General features: G+C 45.4%; 2 protein-coding genes across 6 annotated transcripts in view; one reads left to right on the top strand and one right to left on the bottom strand.

Annotated features, from left to right (window-relative positions):
• The window catches only part of Ttpal (alpha tocopherol transfer protein like), a 37,101-nt gene extending 17,050 nt beyond the window's left edge, over positions 1–20,051 (bottom strand). For 2 of the 5 annotated variants that reach the window (XM_046433765.2, XM_046433767.2), the window contains exon 1: positions 5,825–6,153. The gene's annotated coding sequence lies outside the window, so the exon portion shown is untranslated. Of the gene's footprint in view, positions 1–5,824; positions 6,154–19,976 lie in introns of those variants that run through there. The other 3 variants (XM_046433764.2, XM_046433763.2, XM_058575615.1) reach the window with 2 other exon arrangements.
• Positions 1,359–3,417, top strand: LOC124085793 (high mobility group protein B1-like). Its single transcript, XM_046433768.2, has one exon. It carries the CDS (start codon positions 1,500–1,502, stop codon positions 2,163–2,165), a length of 666 nt encoding a protein of 221 aa, XP_046289724.1. The 5' UTR covers positions 1,359–1,499; the 3' UTR covers positions 2,166–3,417.
• Positions 20,052–20,721: the final 670 nt, after the last annotated feature.

Genomic DNA, 20,721 nt, shown 5'->3' with positions numbered 1-20,721 from the left:
TTTGGGATATGCTTATGTTTTTAAAATGATTATTAGAAATTGAAATTGTCGCTGGGTGCTGTGGTACACTCCTGTAATCCCAGCGGCTTGGGAGGCGAGGCAGGAGGATTGTGAGTTCAAAGTCAGCCCCAGCAATTTAATGAGACCCTAAGCAAATCAGGGAGATACTGTCTCTAAATAAAATATTTAAAAGGGGGAGGGGCTGGAGATGTGGCTCAGTGGTTGAGTGCCCCTGGGTTCAATCCCAGGTACAAAAAAAAAAAAAAGAAAAGAAATTCAAATTATCTCAAAGTTGCCATTATAATCATCCAGGATAATCTCCCAATCTCAAAATCCTTAATTTAATCACATCTACAGCATACTTTTTACCAAGTAAAGCAAGATAGCCACAAACTTTAGAAATTAGGATAAGGATATCTGATAACCTTCCCCAAGTTGTAACCTTGGGGAAGTCACTTAAACAAGTCATTTAAACTCCCAAAGCCTCTAGTTTCTCATGGGCAAACGTGTAATTAAGTGGGCTCATTAGAGGAAACTTCTTGCTTATACTAGGCAAACAGTAGGTATTTAATAAATGGAAACTCTTAGAGCAAAAGGCAAGGGATGGCCCTGTCCAAACCATGCTGTCCTAGGTCTTGGGATGACACCCCTCTTCAACCCAGACCCAGGACCTATTGGAGGTTCACGGAACCAGACTTCCATGCTAGATGCTGACAGCAGGAAGAAAAGTTGGTCTTAAGATCATTATTTCTTGCTCCTCCTTAGTAATACATTTTAGAGAACCAATTTGTCTCAGAATTGGAAAAGGTCTCAGAAAAATGACAATAAATTTTCTGCCTTTTGAGCAATCATATACCTGTGCGCTGTACTTGTATGATCTCAATTACACCTTAGAACAACCCCCGTGAACAAAGGGCCAGGAGAGAGTTTCCCTTACTGAAGAGAACACTAAGATCCAAAAAGAGGAAATCTCTTGTCTAAGGGCCCAAGAGGATCTGTGAATGAGCCTGATTTAAACTGAAATTTGTTTGTACCACAGGCCCAGGTTTTGTTTTGCTGTAAAGGTCACATGGGCCGCTTGTCTCCGTGTTTCTGTGGGTTAGGAAACAGGTGCAGAGACCGACAAGAAATTCCCCATAGTCACAGGACAGTTAAATGGCTGAACAGGGATTTGAACAACTTCTGCTTTGGGCACTCTGAAGTAACAGACTCAGAACAACCCCTTGAAAGGACCCATTTCTTTATGTGTAAAGAGGGGATGGCTTGTGTAAAGTTCTGGTACATCATGTCATGAAATGTCTGTTGATTATATTCACCCAACTCCAGAGCAAAAAGATCACCAGAGATGTTACAGAGCGGAGAGAGTGAGGAGGCTGCGTCTGGCTCCCGCTCTCACAGCCATTGCAGTACATTGAGCTCCATAGAGACAGTGCCGGGGCAAGTGAGAGCCGGACGGGCACTGGGCGACTCTGTGCCTCGCTGAGGAAAAATAACTAAACATGGGCAAAGGAGATCCTAAGAAGCCGAGAGGCAAAATGTCATCATATGCATTCTTTGTGCAAACTTGCCGGGAGGAGCACAAGAAAAAGCACCCAGATGCTTCAGTCAACTTCTCAGAGTTTTCTAAGAAGTGCTCAGAGAGGTGGAAGACCATGTCTGCTAAAGAGAAAGGAAAATTTGAAGACATGGCAAAGGCGGACAAGGCCCGTTATGAAAGAGAAATGAAAACCTATATCCCTCCTAAAGGGGAAACAAAAAAGAAGTTCAAGGATCCCAATGCACCCAAGAGGCCTCCGTCGGCCTTCTTCTTGTTCTGTTCTGAGTATCGCCCCAAAATCAAGGGAGAACATCCTGGCCTATCCATTGGTGATGTTGCAAAGAAACTGGGAGAGATGTGGAATAACACTGCTGCAGATGATAAGCAGCCTTATGAAAAGAAAGCTGCCAAGCTGAAGGAAAAATACGAAAAGGATATTGCTGCCTACCGAGCTAAAGGAAAACCTGATGCAGCAAAAAAGGGAGTTGTCAAGGCTGAAAAAAGCAAGAAAAAGAAGGAAGAGGAGGAAGATGAGGAAGATGAAGAGGATGAGGAAGATGAAGAGGATGAGGAGGAAGAGGAAGATGAAGAAGATGAAGATGAAGAAGAAGATGATGATGATGAATAAGTTGGTTCTAGCGCAGTTTTTTTTTTCTTGTCTATAAAGCATTTAACCCCCCTGTACACAACTCACTCCTTTTAAAGAAAAAAATTGAAATGTAAGGCTGTGTAAGATTTGTTTTTAAACTGTACAGTGTCTTTTTTTGTATAGTTAACACACTACCGAATGTGTCTTTAGATAGCCCTGTCCTGGTGGTATTTTCAATAGCCACTAACCTTGCCTGGTACAGTATGGGGGTTGTAAATTGGCATGGAAATTTAAAGCAGGTTCTTGTTGGTGCACAGCACAAATTAGTTATATATGGGGACGGTAGTTTTTCATCTTCAGTTGTCTCTGATGCAGCTTATACGAAATAATTGTTGTTCTGTTAACTGAATACCACTCTGTAATTGCAAAAAAAAAAAGTTGCAGCTGTTTTGTTGACATTCTGAATGCTTCTAAGTAAATACAATTTTTTTATTAGTATTGTTGTCCTTTTCATAGGTCTGAAATTTTTCTTCTTGAGGGGAAGTTAGTCTTGCTTTTGCCCATTTTAGATCACATGAATTATTACAATGTTTATCTTTTCATAGTAAGATGATAAAAACTTTTTGTCTACACACCCTGCATATCATGATGGGGTTAATAAAAATTAAATTGAGGACATTTTCATCCGTAACTGAAACTCCAAAACCTTGATCAGTTGATAGCTAATTTCACATAGCCCACTTACATTTACCAAGTGAAGGGTAGCCAATTCTATTCACAGCATGGGATTATTAGAATCAAACAATCTGAAAATCTGTCCTTGAAGGACTAATAGAGACGTATGTTCTGATCTTTACATGAGGACTCTATATTAACTCCCATTACCATGTAATGGCAGTTATATTTTGCAGTTAACACATTAAAGAAGACCTGAGAATGTATCCCCAAAAGCGTGAGCTTAAAATACAAGACTGCCATATTAAATTTTTTGTTGAGATTAGTCCCAGCAAAGGTTCTAAGAGTGCTGGCTGTAAATGCCTTTTCCCATTTATCTAAATATGGACTGCTCAGGAAACTTGAGACTCCATTGAAAGTATTTTTACTTAATTGGGCCAGCTTATAAAATTACAATGCCAAGTTTGAAGTAGGGTATATTTTCCTATATTGTGGTTTGCCCATTTATAAATCAAAATAGACATGAGGAAAAAACTTTGCATCTCTACCAATTATCCAACTTATTTTATGTTTTTTTTTCTTTTTTTTTTTTTTTAATTTTTAACAAAAATCCAAACTCATTCATTAGAGTCATGTTTATCTACTTAGCAGTTTAGGGAACAATTTGGCAATTTTGTGGTTTTTGAGATTATCGTTCTCTTAAAGTGCCAGTGTTTTAAAATAGCGTTCTTGTAATTTTACACGCTTTTGTGATGGAGTGCTGTTTTGTTATATAATTTTGACTTGGATTCTTTCCATTTGCATTTGTTTATGTAATTTCAGGAGGAATACTGAACATCTGAGTCCTGGATGATACTAATAAACTAATAATTGCAGAGGTTTTAAAAAAAAAAAAAGATCACCAGAGGGCAGCTTGTCCTGTATCTTGGTTCAGAAGGCTCTGAGCATCTTGCTCTCCTAGCATCATCCAGTGTCTGAAGACAGAGATTATGACATTAAGTGTGTGCTGGAGGTGGCCAGAAATGTCTGAACTGTCTGTTTTCAGGGCATTTGACTCTGAGCTCAATTTCTTTTAACCAGGTTTTTGTTTTAGTTTGCAACAGGGTCTTGCTGCATTAACCCCAAACTCCTGGACTCAAACGATTTTCCCACCTCAGGTTTCTGAGTAGCTGGGACTAGTGGTAGTAGTTTTATTGCTATTCTTCTGAGACTGTTGTTTGTGTAAAATGAACTCAAGCAAATCAGTAAGTATAGAATCTTTTCATTTTATTAACCCCCATATACATGAGAATCAAACACTTCAGTGTGGAAAAAATGAGCAACCGATGAAACAAGAAGTTAAAGTAAAAGTTCTGTAAGGAGGTATATGCATTGAAAGTATCAGCATGAACTCGAGATTATTTTTAAAGAGAAATTATATGCATGGAAACACACCACACACACACACACACACACACACACACACACCTAATACCTAATATCTAGTAAAGAGGATGGAAAACAATGACCAATCTAGTAGCAACAAGCATACCTTGCACCCAGATATAATAGTTTTGAAATGTGATTTTCAACTAAAAAATAATTTCTTGAAGAAATGGTAAATTCCAGAACTGTAGCAGGAAATATATTAGATGATCCTGGAATATCTTGTCACACCAGGCAACAGGAAATTATTACTAAGGGCACAGTAAAAAAAAGTCAACTTACAGATGAGACAATTTCATCTGCAAGTAAGATAATTGCAGTCGCTGTCGCTATTATCAAATACTAGAGATATATTACTATATATATATATATATATATAATTGATAATATTTGATAATTGCAAAAATGGCAGTTGATCAAAATTCATCAAATATGTCTAAGTCCCTGAGTTTGTAGTGACCATCATCAGAAACACTAATTGATCACCTTCTGAAGGTGGCATGAAATATTATTGAGAACTGATGGGGCTGGGGTTGTGGCCTTTGCCTAGCATCTGTGAGGCACTGGGTTCAATTATCAGCACCCATATAAACTAATAAAATAAATAAAGTTCCACCAACAACTTAAAAAGAAAGAAAGAAAGAAATTATTGAGAACTGAGTAAATATAAAGAAAGAAATCCTTATTTATTCCATCTTTCCTAGATACACAGTAGCAGTTGGTAACCAAACAATAGATTAAGTGAAGCATTTTCCTATAAAATTATTACAACTAGTAGGTGAAAACAAAGTGATACAATATTGCCATTTGAGATCTGCAGTGAGCTAAGCATCTAGCCACTGCACACCCTGGCAGCTAACAGCAATTAAAAAAAAAAAGAAGAAGAAGAAGAAGTAGAAAAGAAAAGAAAGAAAGAACAAACTCAACCATGTATGAGCTTCTTGGAAAAGAACCAGCATAACCTCTAATCATGCCAAAGGAATAGAGCCTGGCTCTCATCCAATTGCTCATCTGCCTAGAAATCTTGTATTGTACTATGAGGATGCAGAAGACAAAATGCAGACTTTGAGAAACTACTGATGAAACAGCCCGAATTCTTCAACTGATGAATTGCAATGAAAAGAAAAGATTGGAAGGGAAACTATAGATTTAAAAAGGCCCAGTGTATACGGGCTAGGGGTATGGCTCAGTTGGTAGAGGGCTTGCCTTGCATGTGCTACACCCTGGGTTCAATCCCCAGCCCTACAAAAAAGAAGAAAAGGTGGGAAAGAAAGTGTGTACCTGTAATCCCGCTACTGGGGAGGCTAAGACAGGAGGATCACAAGTTAGCAAAGGCCTGCCTCAAAAATTTTAAAAATGAATGAGATTTAGCTCATGGGCGAGGCTCTGGGTTCAGTCTCTAGGACCACAAAACAAAACTTACCTGTGTAATTTCAGCACCATTGCTAACCTTAGAAACTTGTTTGACTAACTAGGAATAGTAAAATCATAACTGATTTCTACCTGCCAGGCACAGTTCCCAATGGATCTAATCTAATTGATTGCTTGAAACCCTCTTATGGTTATTCCCATTTTACAAGAATAAAACTGAGACTCACAGAGGTTCCCTGTGGCCACACACGAGGTGGTAGAGCAGTTTGGATCTGAACCCAGGCAGTCTGTGCTCCAATTCACTGTAGTGTGTATCCCATCCTGGTTTTAGATTTTGGTTTTCTTCATGCTGGGGTTTGAATCCAGGCCCTCATGCATATTTTTCCTTCGATGTCCAGCGCCCCTGTTGGCAATAAGTCCCCCTCCTGAGTGTCTGCCACATGGGTGCCAATGTCTTGACACTGAGGACCCGAGTCTTACTCTAACCCTGGGAGGTGGGAACACCTGTGAGTCTGCCTTTGACAAATGGCAAACCTGGAACCCAGAGAGGTGAAGGAACTTGCCTGAAGTTACGAAATAAGTGGCACTGAGGGGCAAGGGAGGGGTTTGCCTGGGAAGTGGGGAGGGTTCACACTCTGGTTCTTGGGATTCTCAAGTACAAAATGTCCTATACTTTTAAACATGCTTACCCGGCAGGTCTGACCCATTTGAGGTCACAGCTTGCCCAACCAGTGGTCTGGAGCTTGTCTTGGCTGGACAAGTGACCAGGGCAGGATGGGGAAAGTCAGAGGATTGGCAAAAGCCAAGCCTGATCCCTGATGCCTGACCTCAATTCGAGGGTCGTGTGAAACCTGTGACCCTCAGGCCTGATGTGCCTTCGTGTGCCAGGGGCTCCAATTTCTCAGTGTGCTGAGGTTTGGCTTACAAGCCCCAGAACTAGGACCTACAGCAGAGCCAGCCAGCTCTGAGCTGGGGTAAAGATGTGCCCAGGGATTGTCCGTGTGGATTTCCCAGAAGAGGCAAGAACCCTGCTGTATTTTTGTGGACACACATTGATTTCCCAGCCTGAGTCAGCACAGTCAGTTGGAGGGACAGGACGTCCTCTCTGGATCCCAGCAGCCTGGAGATTTCCCAATACAGGGCCTGACATGGTGAGGAGATGGGGTGGGGTGGAGACCCCAGAGCCCCTGCTCCATTGGTACAGCCTAAGAGCTCAGCTGTACCAACACCCAGCCTGGAGAGGGTGCCTAGCCAGGCCTGGCACGGTGCCAGCATCTGATATATATCCTCTTGACTATCCCCACAGTGATGCTACAGAGTAGGAGTTCTTTGACTACTAGATGAGGAAACAGACACAAAGAAGTAAAAATCACTTACAGATGGTCACACAGAGGAGGAATGACAGGTCTGTGACTGTGGAACCCTAGCACGTCAGACCCAGTGATGCTCTGTGAAGTCACTGAGTCTCTCACTACATTGCAACCATCCCAGCAGGTAGCTGTTGTCATCCCGGTCAAGGATGTTGGGAAACTGAGGCCAGGGAGTGGATGTGACTTGTACAGTGTTGACAGGAAGTCCCTGCTGAGACACCAGTGATCATTTTTAGAGCACAGTCTAACACTGACAACTGACAACTGCTAGCATTTAGCCACAAGTACTCAAAACCCCCTCATTGGTTATCACCCCTATGTACTCCCAGCTCTTCCATGATGGGGAGGGGGAGCAGAGGCTTCTTTGGTGGCCATCTCTTGGGGAAGGTGGACTGCAGGAGTTGGGGCTCTCCATGGGAGGGAAGCACTGGTTGGAGAGCTCAAGTGTGACTCCTGTGCAGAGGGGCGGCTGGATGATGTGGGCAGGGACATCTAGAGACTGGAACTCAGGCTGCCCGGCCACACTGGTAGAGAAGCCACAGAATATGGAAGTGCCAAGGCTAGCCCACACTCCTGCTATCTCACGGAAAGGCTGCTTGAGCATTTCCCATAGACCAGCCATGGGCAGAGAGTACCCACAAGGAGACAGCTTGGGCCCTGTCCCTTGGGGTCTCCCACAAGGGAGGAGGGTGGTGGCAGTGTTGAGAAAGGAGTTACAAGGGACCCCCAGGAAGAGAGATGAATCCCCCGAGGTCAGGGGTGAGAGGAGTCCTGTGGGGACAACCATCCTCAGGGAGCCCACACTCTTGTTTCATTAGATAAAGGGGTAACTTTAAATGTCCTCTGGGTCCAGAGAGTTTGAAGCCAGCCAGGCTGGTGACAGTTCAAGCAAGGTCCTTTTTCTGTTCTCCTTATCTCCATCAGGACCCCAGCTCCACTGTAGAGGACTGGAGGGAACAGAGGAGCAGCCGCCCACATCACCTCCCCCCAGTAGGCTCCAGCTGGGTGAGCAGAGAAGGTTTGAACCCAAATCAAATTGGGGGTTTCCTTAGTAGCTTGACTCCACGTCAAAGAGACACCGGGAGGCAAAAATAAAGACGTGCTTTGATTATGTCATGTAGGTCAGGGGTTTTCAACATGCTGGTCTCAGCGAGTGGGAGAATTCTTCAAAACAAGCCTGGGACATGAGTGTTCCAGAATGTCCTAGAATTTGGGTCATTAGGCAGTTGAGAAGTGTGGGTGCCTCTGAGAACTTCTTGAGCCCTGTAAGGGGCCAGCACACCCACCCGCTGGAAGCTTCAGTCCTTGGCTTACTCTTTCCCCTTCTCCTGAGAAGTGTCCCCTCAGGAGCCACCTGTGCCAGCCGGTTCCCCCCTCACCCACAGGGTGGCTTATATCAACACCAATTGTTACGGAGAACAAAAGGCCAGCCTTCTTGCCGGACTTTACCTGAGGCCACGTCCTGGTTCATTCCCTCCTATTTTACTTCCCTCCATCCCCTACAGGTTCCCCACTTCCTAAATCACAGGCACTGAATCCCTGCCTCAGGCTCTGCATCTCAGAAACGGAAGACAACACGGCCTGCCTTTTTGTCACTGGGCTGCTTTGCCAGCCAGGAGCCAAGTGCTCCATGAGAGAGACTTCTGGGGCCAAATCAAACTTACATAGAACCAAATCCCAGAACCATCACTTAACTGCAGGTGATCTCGGCTCATTACTGGTCAAAGCCCCTCAATTTTCTCATCTGGAATATGGAAGGAGATAACCACCCAGCTCAGAAGCCTTTGAGAAGTTAAGTCTACCCAAGCACCCAGCATAGTAGCTGCACATTCGATAGGGTTACTGTTACTTCTCCAGGTCCTCAGCACCTCCAGACTAGCAAGAAAAGGAATCAGCTCTTTACTATCTAGGTGAGGATGCTATATCTTGGGGTCACTCACCAGATCAGGGGATGGCTGGGGTTCAGTTGTGATAAAAGAGCCACCATATAGGTGGCTAGTCCTATACCACAGTCCTATACCACAGTCTTACATGCACTCTAGTTCACTGTCTTCACTACCTTTTAATACCGTTGTGATTGCCCCATTTTATACATGGGAAAACCAAGGCTTGGGATGTCTGAAACACTGAGTACATCCAGAATCGCTATAGTCTAATGACTGGCCCCAGTAACAGGACACCCATACTGTGCTGGCAGGAATGCCGAATGGTAAAACTATTTTGGAAAACGGGTTTTTTTTCTTTAAAACATACACTAATATGATTAAAAAGACAACATACACTTATATAACTAAACATACATTTATATGATCCAGCAGTTTCACACCTTGGTATTCACGCAAGTTTAATAAAATTATTTGTCTAGTCAAAGACATGTACAATGAATGTTCATGGCAGCTTTATTTGTAGTAGTCAAAAACTGGGGGCTGGGAGAAAATGGCTATCCTCAGGGGCGTGGGTCCACAAACTGAGACATATGTGCAGATGCACCTCAGTTACTGTGGGGCTATGTCCTGATGAACCCGACATAAGTTGAAAATGTCTTTTTTTTTTTTTTAAAGAGAGAGGGAGAGAGAGAATTTTAATATTTATTTTTTAGTTTCCGGTGGATACAACATCTTTGTTTGTATGTGGTGCTGAGGACCGAACCCGGGCCGCACGCATGCCAGGCGGGCGCGCTACCGCTTGAGCCACATCCCCAGCCCTGAAAATGTCTTAAATGCAAAGTGTGTTTAATAACCGAACCTACTGGATACGGTGGCTTCGCCCAGCCTACCTTAAACGTGCTCAGAATACATCAGCCTGAAGGTGGGAAAAGTCACATAACACAAAGCCTGTTTTATAATAAAGCATTGAATGTCTTATATGATTCATATTGAAGATGATGTTGTCGTAGAGCCAAAAAGATCATGAGTCAAACCTAAGTCAGGAGCCATTTGTGTGTGTTGACATGACTTTGCAATGAAAGGGAACAAACAACCCGTACCTGAAAACAAGATTTCTGAAGAAAGCAAACGAGTACAAATTGTATGATTTCATTTCTATGAATGTCCAGAAAATACAGTCATCTATAGTGAAAGGAAATAATTGGTAGGGACCAAGCTGCCTGGGGATTGGGGGTGGTGAGGGGAAGGTGACCTCAAGGAGCAGGAGAAAACTATGAGGGCAGTGGAAACATTTGTCACTTTAGTTGTGGTGCTGGTTCCTGGGGTGCTGAAATATGTTAACGAAACCAGAGTTCAAGACCAAACTGGATTCTCTGCTTCTGCTGTACAAGCTGAAAGCCTGCTTCAGTGTCAGCAGCTACACAGCAGGAGATGCCTACCAGCTTCAGCCTCTGAGGGTCTCAGCCAGCAAAGCTGATTCTCCTCCATTACCACTGAGTGGCGAGTGGCATGTCGTGGCTCTAAATGGGGGCCATGCCCCCCCCCCCCCCCGTGTTGGAGCGGACTCCAGCAGCTCCGGCCAGCTTCTTCCCAGGTTCTTGTCTCACAGACCTGAAGACTGCAATTCAAGGACAACAGAAGGCAAGAGGGAAAGGAGGAGGATTTACTCAAGGGTTAAGAACAGAAACAGAACTCTCACAGAGGGGTCCCCCTAGGGGGCTGCCACTGGAGTGTGCTAGTCTAGGGGTTTATAGAGCACTTGGGTCAATGCTATTGGTCCAAACTTTCTTCTGATCAGCATTGATACCAGTGCTGTTGGTTAGCCCCGCAGCCCATTTGGGTCTGCCCCGCTTCCATTTTCCCGCTGCTTGTGTGCAAGTGGGAGGTTGAGGTTGTTGGCTGGTGGACGCAGGGGTAGGGGATTCAGAGCTGTGGTGCTGCACAGAGTGGGCATCTGCACCAGGAACAGGCTAGGCTGCCACCAGGTGACAGGTCCGTTACACGCTGGCTCGCCTAGACCCTGGCTGGCCACCTCCGGCCCACACTGGCAGGGTGGGCTCTTGCAGCCACGGCCTGCGCTGGCCATATGCACTCCAGCCCACCTGGGCCTCTGCTCCCCCACTCCAGGACAAGGGCTTGCTTTCATGAAGACTTATCAAATTTTGCAATTTAAATATGTGTAATTTGGGGCTGGGGATGTGGCCCAAGCGGTAGCGCGCCCGCCTGGCATGCGTGCGGCCCGGGTTCGATCACCAGCTCCACATACAAACAAAGATGTTGTATCCACCGAAAAACTAAAAAATAAATATTAAAATTCTCTTTCTCTCTCTCTCTTTAAAAAAATATGTGTAATTTCTTGTACATCAGTTATATCTCAATAATGCCATTTAGGGAAAAGAAATAGAGTGCCATAGTTAAGATTGGAGCCCAGGTGTGTCTGATGCGAAATAGCTGAGGAACTGGTAAGTTACTGCAGGACCCACCACGTTGTAAAGATGTCTGTAGCCCCAAGCTTCACAGCAGCATCATTCACAACAGTCGAGGGGTGGAAGCAGCCCAGGTGTCTACTGGCAGATGTGATATATATACATGGTGAAATATTATTCGGCCTTAAAAAAGGAGATCCTGCCATTTGCTGCAACATAGATGGACCTGGAGAACATTACTCTAAGTGCAATAAGCCAGACCTAGAAAGACAAAAATACTGCATGATCTCACTTATATGTGGAAGAGTAAAAAACAAACAAAAAAACACAAAACAGTGGTAGAAAATATAATAGTGGTTACCAGGAGCAAGAAGGTGTGGTGGGGGTGAAGATATGAGACATGGGTGAAATTATAAGGCCTTCTTTCTTGTCTGGAGAAGAAAAAAGAATCAGTCCGAATGACACCACCTCCAGGAAGCCTTCCTGTCCCTTCCATGGAGGACCATGACTTTTCGGAAATTCATCTTAGCCCCCCACCCTCCTGCCTGCCTTCAGGCCTTGTCAGTGGATTCTTAGAACACTTGGAAAGCCTTTCGCTGTGTCTTCCTCTATATGTCCTTCAAATATGCTGGCTGACCGTGGGTTTGATCCATTTTCACCAGCTGCCTGACTTTAGATGGGCTCCTCTGCCTCTTAAAGCTACAGGTTCCTCATCTGAAAAATACTAGAAGCTCCCTTGGAATTGCCTCAGGAATCAAATGAGAGATAATTCCAATTAGCATGGGCCCTGCTGTGTAATAAAGCACTCAATAAATGTTAACTATTATCGATCTTCACCTGGGCAGTGGCTGCTGACTGTTTAAGTTTCTCAGCCTTTGAATCAAGTACTTACCGACCCAGCTATATTTACTGACATGGAAAGATGCCCAAAGCTTACTGTTGGGGCGGGGGTGGGGGCCAGGAACAGGCTAGAAAACAACATATGCCTATAGGTTATTTAAAGATTAAAGGAAAAAGTGATCATCTAAGCCTTAACATGGGGCCTGGCAGGCAGGAAGTGGTCGCTGAGAGCTAGCTGTGATGATCACTAATGTGAAAGCATTTTTTTTAGCCTGTGCAATGCCACTCTCCAGTATTATCATGGCACTTCCTGGGAAGCTGGATCACGTTCAAAGTTGCCCTTGAGTCCAGGTGAGGTAGAGGGCAAGTTCCCTTCTGCCTTCCTTCTGATGCCCTTCAGGATCGTCATGGCAAGGCTTGGATTGGAGTTAGGGTCTGTTGGCCTGATGTGGATTTGGGTACTTTGTTTTAAAATATGGTCTTGAAGTGAAAGATAAGAAAAACAATGCCTTTCGAAATTGAGACTCCAAACTGGGATAAAGGGTGCTTTGGGCAGTGACTGGGGTGCTGTGACACAATACAGACACACGGGGGCGCTCCAGCCAATCAGCAATAGAGAAAGACACAAGGATGTGACAATCATAATGATAATGTGATCGCAGCAAGGGCTTCCACTCAAGGAATCCTTACTATGAGATCCTACAATGTGTTGAGAGTCATGACCCAGTTCTCATTTTAGCTTTGCGAAACATCCCATCCAAACTAAAGATTTTATGCCTGGGGTATGTTGCTCTTTGGAATTAAAAAAAAAATTGTGGAATGATAATTCACAAATATTATTACAAGTAAAATTGTAATGATTACAAGTTTGGTGAATGCCAGGGTGCAAGCGGCTTGGGGACCAGGCGTGTGGGCCTGGGAGGCTGTGCTTGTGATCGCAAAGCTCTGCCTCCTTTTCTAAGGGTGATTCTTTAGGGAATAAACCTTTGGCATTTTGAACTTTCCCCTTTGTGCATCTCTATGTTGTTCGAATTTGAGTTTTCTTTATCTTCTTTTAGGTATGGATTGCACCCACTATTGTGATAAGTAGGTTCCGTTTTTATAAAAGCAATACTAGGGTGGATTTCTAATGTGTAAGAATTAGCTGTGAACACCGCAGGGAGGTCTAGCATCCTCAGAGAGCATTGGTGGCCAAAGGGACAAGCCTCTCTCAGCTCTATTTGTGGTGATGAGACTAACTACCATCATTGGAGTTGGGAACCAAGGTCCAAGGCTGATTTCCCCCAGCCCAGGGCTCTTTGTGATTCTGGGTTTATCCCTGGCATCCCAGGCCCAGTTCCCTCCGCAAACTTCAACCTGATACAGGAAGAATGAATCCTGTCCCCTCTAGGTCTGTCCCACCTCTTCTACTGCCAGCATCTGTTCCCTGCCTTCCCTTGGGGCCCAAAGGATTAATGAATGAACCAAGTCACTGGAAAGTGCTAATTGCTTACAGGTGTTTAGAAAGAAAAGCGGCAAGAGCTCAATGCCTGACCAGATGTTGGCCCACTGGGCCGGGGGCGTGGCCTTCTGCTGGCCCTGAAATCACTGCCCAGGCCAGGAAGGAGAGATGGGCAGGCCTCTCCCCAGGAAAAGAGTTTTCTATCTGTGACCCCACTTGTGAACTCAGCTGCTATCACCCCAGCCTCCAAAAGGCTGGGCCCAGAGGGCCATAAACTCCTGCTATCATTAGTATCTCTACAGCTCAGGCTATTTGCCAGGAACCCTATAATTATTTTTATCATGTACGAGTCCTTAATTATTTTTATCACATTTTTCTCACAGCAGCTTTGCAAGCAGGGATACTGTGCTCTCTTTTAGTTAAACTTGGGGGAACCCGGACTTTGGGGGGTTTCAGGGAATTTCCTGGTTTTGCCCAAAGCTCTGGAGAAGTCACGGTTTGAACTCACAGTCCCCTCTGGGGTCAAAGCTAGGGCCTGGTGTGAGGCCGGAGGGTGCAGAAGAATTGGAAGGTGGAGAATAGCCATCTGAACCAGGGAAAGACCCGAGGCTTGGTTACTTCCTAACTGGGTGACCTTGGATAAATCATTCAACCTCTCTGTGCCTCAACATTTTCATCAGTCAATGAGGAAGGAATAACAGAACTCACCTCATGAGTTAGTACATGTAAGTGTTCAATAGCTGACAGTCTGTTGAATCTAGGGTTAGGACCTGGATTCTAAACTCAGACTTGTCCCATTGAATGACTTGGTCAAGTCCCTTGGCATCTCTGAGCCTCAGATTCCTCATCTGTAAAATGGGCAATCTTGCCTGCTTTATAACCTGGCTCTCCTGTCTTCGGGGCCCATCAGCTTCTTCCAATTCTCATGTGACTGGAAACTAAGCCCAATCCTCCCACCCCACCTTTTCCTGGTTGACCGCCAATTACCAACTCAGGCGCCCTTCTTTCCCTCCTCCTCTTCTCTTTTTTCACTTATTCAGTAAATCTTTTCAAGCACCTACTATGTGCCAGGTGGTAGATAAAACAGGCAAAGTCCGTCTCCTCATGAAGAGATAGACAATAAACTAAAGCAAGGGGGAATACCCGGCCAACAAGGCTATTACCAACTGTCACGGCAATGCATAGGGGGAAATTGCAGCAGTGAGAAAGGAAGGAACTGAGGAAAGGTACTGGTCAGCTTTCCCACACTGTGACAAAATACCTGAGATAAATCAAACACAAAAGGTAAAAGATTGATTTCGGTTCACAGTTTCAGAGATTTCAACCCTAGTCACTTGGCTCTGTCATTTTGGACCTATGGCAGTACATCATGACAGAGGAGGCTGCTCACCTCAAGGTGGCTGAAAGCAAAGAGGGAGCGAGAGAAAGGGGCCAGGATCCCAACATCCCCTTCAAGGACATGCCCCCAGTGACCTAACTTCCTCCCAGTAGGCCCTGCCTCCTAAAGGTCCCACTAGCTCCCTAGGCTGGAGACCAAGCTTTCAGCTCTGGGCCTTTGGGTGACATTTGAGATGCAAACCATTGCAAAAGGCCTCTCCAAGGAGACACTTTTGGTGGAATTAATAATTTATTTGAATATACTCATGGTACACAATTCAAGCAGTGAGCGATGTCACATGATTGAATCACTTCTTCCCTACCATGTCCCCAGTTTTGTAACACAACCTCTATGTGGCCAGTTTCTTGGGAGTCAGGGACACTTGCATCATGGGAAGCAGCAAGATGATTGGAGAAGAGGCACCCAAGCAGAGGCCATTTGCAGCTTGCTTCTGGTAGGCAGGACTGAGAACCTTCAGGTTCTCATTGTTTCTTCACTGAGGAACACTTTACCCATGAAAGCTTAATATACAAAATACATGGAGAAAGTTACATCGTTTATCAGTTTGAACAAAAGAGGAGAGCAAAACAGACACAATTCTTAATATTGATGTTAGATAAAGCAACTATGGAGAAAAGTGGGGCTGTTTTGTGACACACCACAATTTTAAATGGGAGCCTAGCTGACCATTACATTCTTTTTATTCACTCAACAAAGTCATCAGCTTCCTGCACTCAGAATTCCATTATTTCAGCATTTTTCCCCTTTGCACCCGAACACAGTCCTGCTTCATCTAGAGAACTATTTCCAAATGGTAATAGTTTGTTTCGGATTTTTTATATAAGTTTTGAAGTACAACATACATAAAAAATGCTCAAAGTTCAAGTGTACAGCTCAATGAGTTGTCATAAAAAGAATGCCACTGTGGTACTGGGCTGGATGGAGAAGAGAGAATAGACTCCCCAGAAGCCCTCCTTCTGTTCTTCTAATCCCCCACCACCCTCCCCTTGACAGGGTAACTACATCCTGCCTCAAAAACATCAGAGATGAATTTGGTCTGTTGTGAAAAGACTTTAAAATGGAATAACAGAGGTTCTTATGTGCCTGGATTACTTTTCTGAGATCCATTCCAATGCTTTTTTTCCCCCGCTCTATGACCAAGCTTTGTTCGCATTGTTCTGTTATCTTGTAGTATTGTGTACTCCTTTTGAGAAAGAGCACAGCCATGTCTTCAACTGTAATGATCCAATTTTATGTATCTAGATGTTTTAAAGAATCTCTTAATTGTTGGAATTCTTATTCATTATCTTTCCTGGAATGCGGTGGGACATTTTTATTTGCAATTTCTACTCTTCCTCATTTTTTCATAAATCCGTTTGAGTCATTTTTTTATGTAAAATCACTCTAGCAAACAAAATACCATGAAAGAATTATTTTCTGTATTTTACATTTATTTTCCACTTTCAAATTGCTTTTATCTTGTAGCATCGTCTGTATTCACATTAATCATCTCCAGTGTTTCTATAAACCGTGTCATCTATGGTTTATAGCTATACCTGTTTTCTAATTTGTTATTTTCTGGTTGAACTTTGAATGTATTTATGTATTCCAGATTATCATCCTTTGTTATATATGTAGTGTGCAAATATTTTCTCTCTGTAACTTTTAAAATAATCCCTTTTCCAGAGTCTTTTGCTGAGCATGAGATTTAATTTTGATAAGGCTTAATACCTCAGTTTTTTTCTTTTATGAACGGTTTTATGTTTATTTTCAATTGGAGGGTTTGAATACTATGGTACAGATGAAATAATAAAATTGGAGTCACTAACTGAACCCATCCCTCTTTTTCATGTCCATAATTCATTCATTCAGTCTCATTACTGTACAGTGTGCCACAGTGTGAATATGTCAAGTTTCACATCGTGATTTATTATTATTATTATTATTATTATTATTATTATTATTATTGGTCCTGAGGATTGAACTCAGTGCATTAAACATGCCAGACAAGTGCTCTACCATGTGCTACATCCCCAGACTTTTTAATTTTATTTTGAGACAGCATCTCACTGAGTTGCCCACGCTGGTCTCCAACTTGCCTTTCTTCTGGGTCAGCCCCCTGAGTCTCTGGGATTGAGGTGTGCACCACCATGCCCAGCTGTTTACAGATATTTTGGAAGACAATTTGCCCAGTTAGCAAATGTTTGCTGGCATGTAGCTCCTATTACAGGGGCTACGTGGTGAACGACACTGAGACCCTGCCCTCAAGGACTCAATCCTGGGGGGAGACCATGCCCACCAAGGTCTCTCCTTGCTGCTCTGTGGGTGGCTCAAGGACACAGAGTAGATCTATTCATCTCTGTGCCAGTAAGAGGAGCCCAATGGCAGCTGTGTAAACCAGCAGGTCATAGCACAGAGGGCAACAGGAGTCCAGAGCCCTTGCCTTGACCTGCAAGGATCCAGGCAGTGAACTTCAATAGAGTTTCTCAACCGTGGCACGGCTGACATTGGGGCTGCCTAGTTCTCTGTCATGGGCACTGTCTTGCGCATGGCAGGGTGTTTATCATTTCCAGCCTTCACCCATTAAGTGCCAGTACACCCACTCCTCCTGACATGACAACAGAGAGTTTTCAAGGGCTGGGGATGGAACTCAGTGGCAGAGAGCTTGCCTGGCATGTAGCAGACCCTGGGTTCCATCCCCAGTGCCAGAAAAAAAGGTCTCCAGACATTGCCAAATACCCCCCTGTAGGGTAAAGTTGTCCCAGCCTGGGAGCCACAAGCATAAATGAAGTGAGTTTAAGGAAGAGAGTCTTTCCAGGGGTATGGGAAGCTGAGGGAGATGCCAAGGAATGGTGGGGCACCCAAGGACTGACAACAGTGGGAGCTGATAGCACTCCAAGACCTGAGGGAGTGCGAAAGAGATCAGTGACCCTGGACCAGACAGAGCTGGAGGCCTGGGAGTGAGGCCAAAACAGGAGTTGAGACCACAGAGGAATGTAGCTTCTGCCATCCGAAGGCCTAAAAATGAGGCCAAGATTGGAGTTGAGGCACAGAGGAATGTGGCCTCTACTAAAACGAAGGCAGAGCACTCCCCCCACCCTGCCCTACTCTCCTGCTGATCCCACTTCGGTCAAATAGAAGTCAGAGCACAGAGGCCTCCTAGGGCCCAGGGTAGGACAGACAAGGTAGGGACCAGATGGTGCACTGGTAGAGGTGGAGGATGAATAGAGAGCATCACAGGGAGGCAGGGGCAGGCCCCAGGGGACAGGACAACTGAGGGCCTCTTGGAGGATGCGTGGTTCTCCAGAGGGAGAAAGCCAATGTGTCTCCCAAGTTTCATGTGATGGAAATCTGGTCCCCCTGGAAGCAGTGTTGAGAGGTGGGCCCTTTGGGAATTGACTGAATGGAGGTGACCCATTTGAGGACTTTAATTCAGGGCGATTGCTGCCGTGACTTTGTTAGGGGAACAAGCTCTCTTTGGCACACTTGTTCTGTCTCGCCATGTGACCCACCGTGTTACGATTCATCCAGAACCATGAGCTAAACAAACCTCTTTCCTTTACAAATCACCCAGGTGCAGGTATTTTGTTATAGTGAAAGTACTTTAGATACCAGGAAAGGTTATTTCACCAGAGGGAACAGCACGTGCCAAAGGCATGGAGTTACCAAAGAACCTGACTCACTAAATAGTTTATTAATTGTAATTGTTTGTTCCATTGATTGACTCTGCTGTGTGCACTTGGTGAAAGGTAAACTCAGAAAAGGTCCAAAAGGGCATAAAATGGAAAGTAGGTCCTCAGGTCACCTGGCTGCCCACTCTCCCTCTCATAACCTTTCAGAACTCCACGTGCATGCCAGCCAGTACAGGTGTGTGGCCTGTCTCACTTCAACTCCTAATTTGACTTGATCTTACTGATATTTTTGGAGCCCTCCCCTGTGTGCCAAGAAATGGGCAAAGGGTCCAGAATCCAGTCTTGGACCCTGACCCGACTCCTCCACTACCTCCACTCCTCCACACCCCTCTGGTCTCCCCTTTGTCTCCTGCCCACGATGAGTAGGTCTCCAAGGGTCTCACCAGCTCTCGGGTTTGCCCACAGTTATGTTAGTCAATTGATATTTTGTGGATTGAATTGAATTAAAACTGAATCACCGGCAAGAAGCAGTTGTAACGTGGGAAACCAAACGTGTGGTTTGGAAGATGACATGTTGTTGTTTGGGGGAGACTAAGGACTTTCTGTCTCCAAAGACCAGCTCTTGGTAGAGCCAGTTGCCTAAGGAGGGAATGCCCCGCAGCCTGGCCTGGAGGGGTGCAGGCTGGTTGCAGGTGGCAATTTGATGGACTTGACGTGGCTCAGACCTGCCCCAGGGAAGACCAGGTCCTGCCTGGCTGTCCCCAGCCAGTGTCTGAAGACCCTGGGGGGAAGTTAAGACCAGGAGAGGAGGTGGGAGAGTTGGATAACAGCAGAAAAACCCCCAGCCCGATCCTACAATCGCCAACGCGAAGGCAAACAAGCAAATCTGGGCACCAGTTGCCGGGCAGAAGCCCAGAGGCCAAAGCAGTCGGTGACCAAAAGTGGACAGAGATGGAGCTCTTCCTCCCTGCTCTGCTCTGGTCTCTCAAGATCCAGAGGACCTCCTCTGGCAAGGCCACATGTTGTGCACTCACGGCAAACGGGCACCGCAGTGGACCCCTTTCTGTGCTGTGCTGACCACATCCCAGGTCTCGCCCTTGTGGCTACTTTGCAGGAAAAGTGCTGCTGATCCCCAAGATGCAAACAGGGGAAACCAAGTCTTGCAAAGGAGGGAGGGCAGACTGTGTGGGGTTGGGGGGGGTCATAACATAAAGTGATATCAACAAGTATTTTGTATCAGAGAATGGTGCAGTATGGAACAGAGAATCAGAGAGTCCTGAAATCCAGGGGTCCTGGACTCACAGGTTCCAGCATACCCGCCCCTGACACTGCCCTAACCTGTTAACCTCGCCATGGATGAAATGTCTCTGGGCCCATTTGCCTTCCGCTCAGGCGTCTTCTCTTACCTGGGTCCATTCCAGCCTCCCCTCTCCTCTCTGTTCCTTCCAAACCTGCAGCCAGAGGCATCTTTCCAAACTGCCCAGCAGACCGTGTGGCTCTTCCCCTTAAACCCTTCACTGGCTCCCCTTTGCCCTCAGGATAAGGTTCAAACTCCTTGACAGGCCTTTCCCGGTCCTCTGTCGTGGGCCACGGTCCCTCTCCACTCTTCACCCCCCCCCCAACTCTCCACCCATTTACCCTGCGTGGGTTCTGGCTCAGCAGGACGCCCGCGGCTCTAGCTCTCCCTCGCCCCTGGGCCACTCCCTTCATGGGGAACCTGATTCCACCAGCACTTGCTTCTCTAGAACAGCACCCTCCTTTCCTGTTTCCTCTGGGAAGTCATGTCTGCCCAGCTGGTCTGCGTTGGCGCCTCTCCCCGCTCCATGCCCGCACTACTTCCCCGGACGGAGCTCAAGAGCATCCGGGACATTTCCCTGTGCCTCCATCCGCTCTGGAGCCACACAAGGACACAAGCTGCAAATGTCTTTCTTTTCTGAATCCCTGGCTCCCAGCACTGTGCGGGGCAGAGAAGAGTTGCTGGGCAGATAGGTGCTGATAAATGAGTCATAAGATGTCAGAATCATAAAACTGTAGAATGACAGACGTGTGAAACAGAAGCCTGAAATCTCAAGTCACACAGAGACTTAGCCTGAGGAACACAGAGACTGAGAATCCCTGTAGCTCAGGATACCATAGTTGGAAGAATTCTTG

This window comes from Marmota monax, unplaced genomic scaffold, assembly GCF_021218885.2.
Source record: "Marmota monax isolate L192 unplaced genomic scaffold, Marmota_monax_Labrador192_F-V1.1 WCK01_AAM20220418_F8-fsc00014, whole genome shotgun sequence".
Taxonomy (NCBI): domain Eukaryota; kingdom Metazoa; phylum Chordata; class Mammalia; order Rodentia; family Sciuridae; genus Marmota; species Marmota monax.
Note: the sequence above shows the minus strand (reverse complement) of the source record. Positions and strands in the feature narration are given on the sequence as shown.

Bases quoted from the DNA above. Each gene is read 5' to 3' on its own strand.
- LOC124085793 (XM_046433768.2), top strand. From the start codon at position 1,500: ATGGGCAAAGGAGATCCTAAGAAGCCGAGAGGCAAAATGTCATCATAT.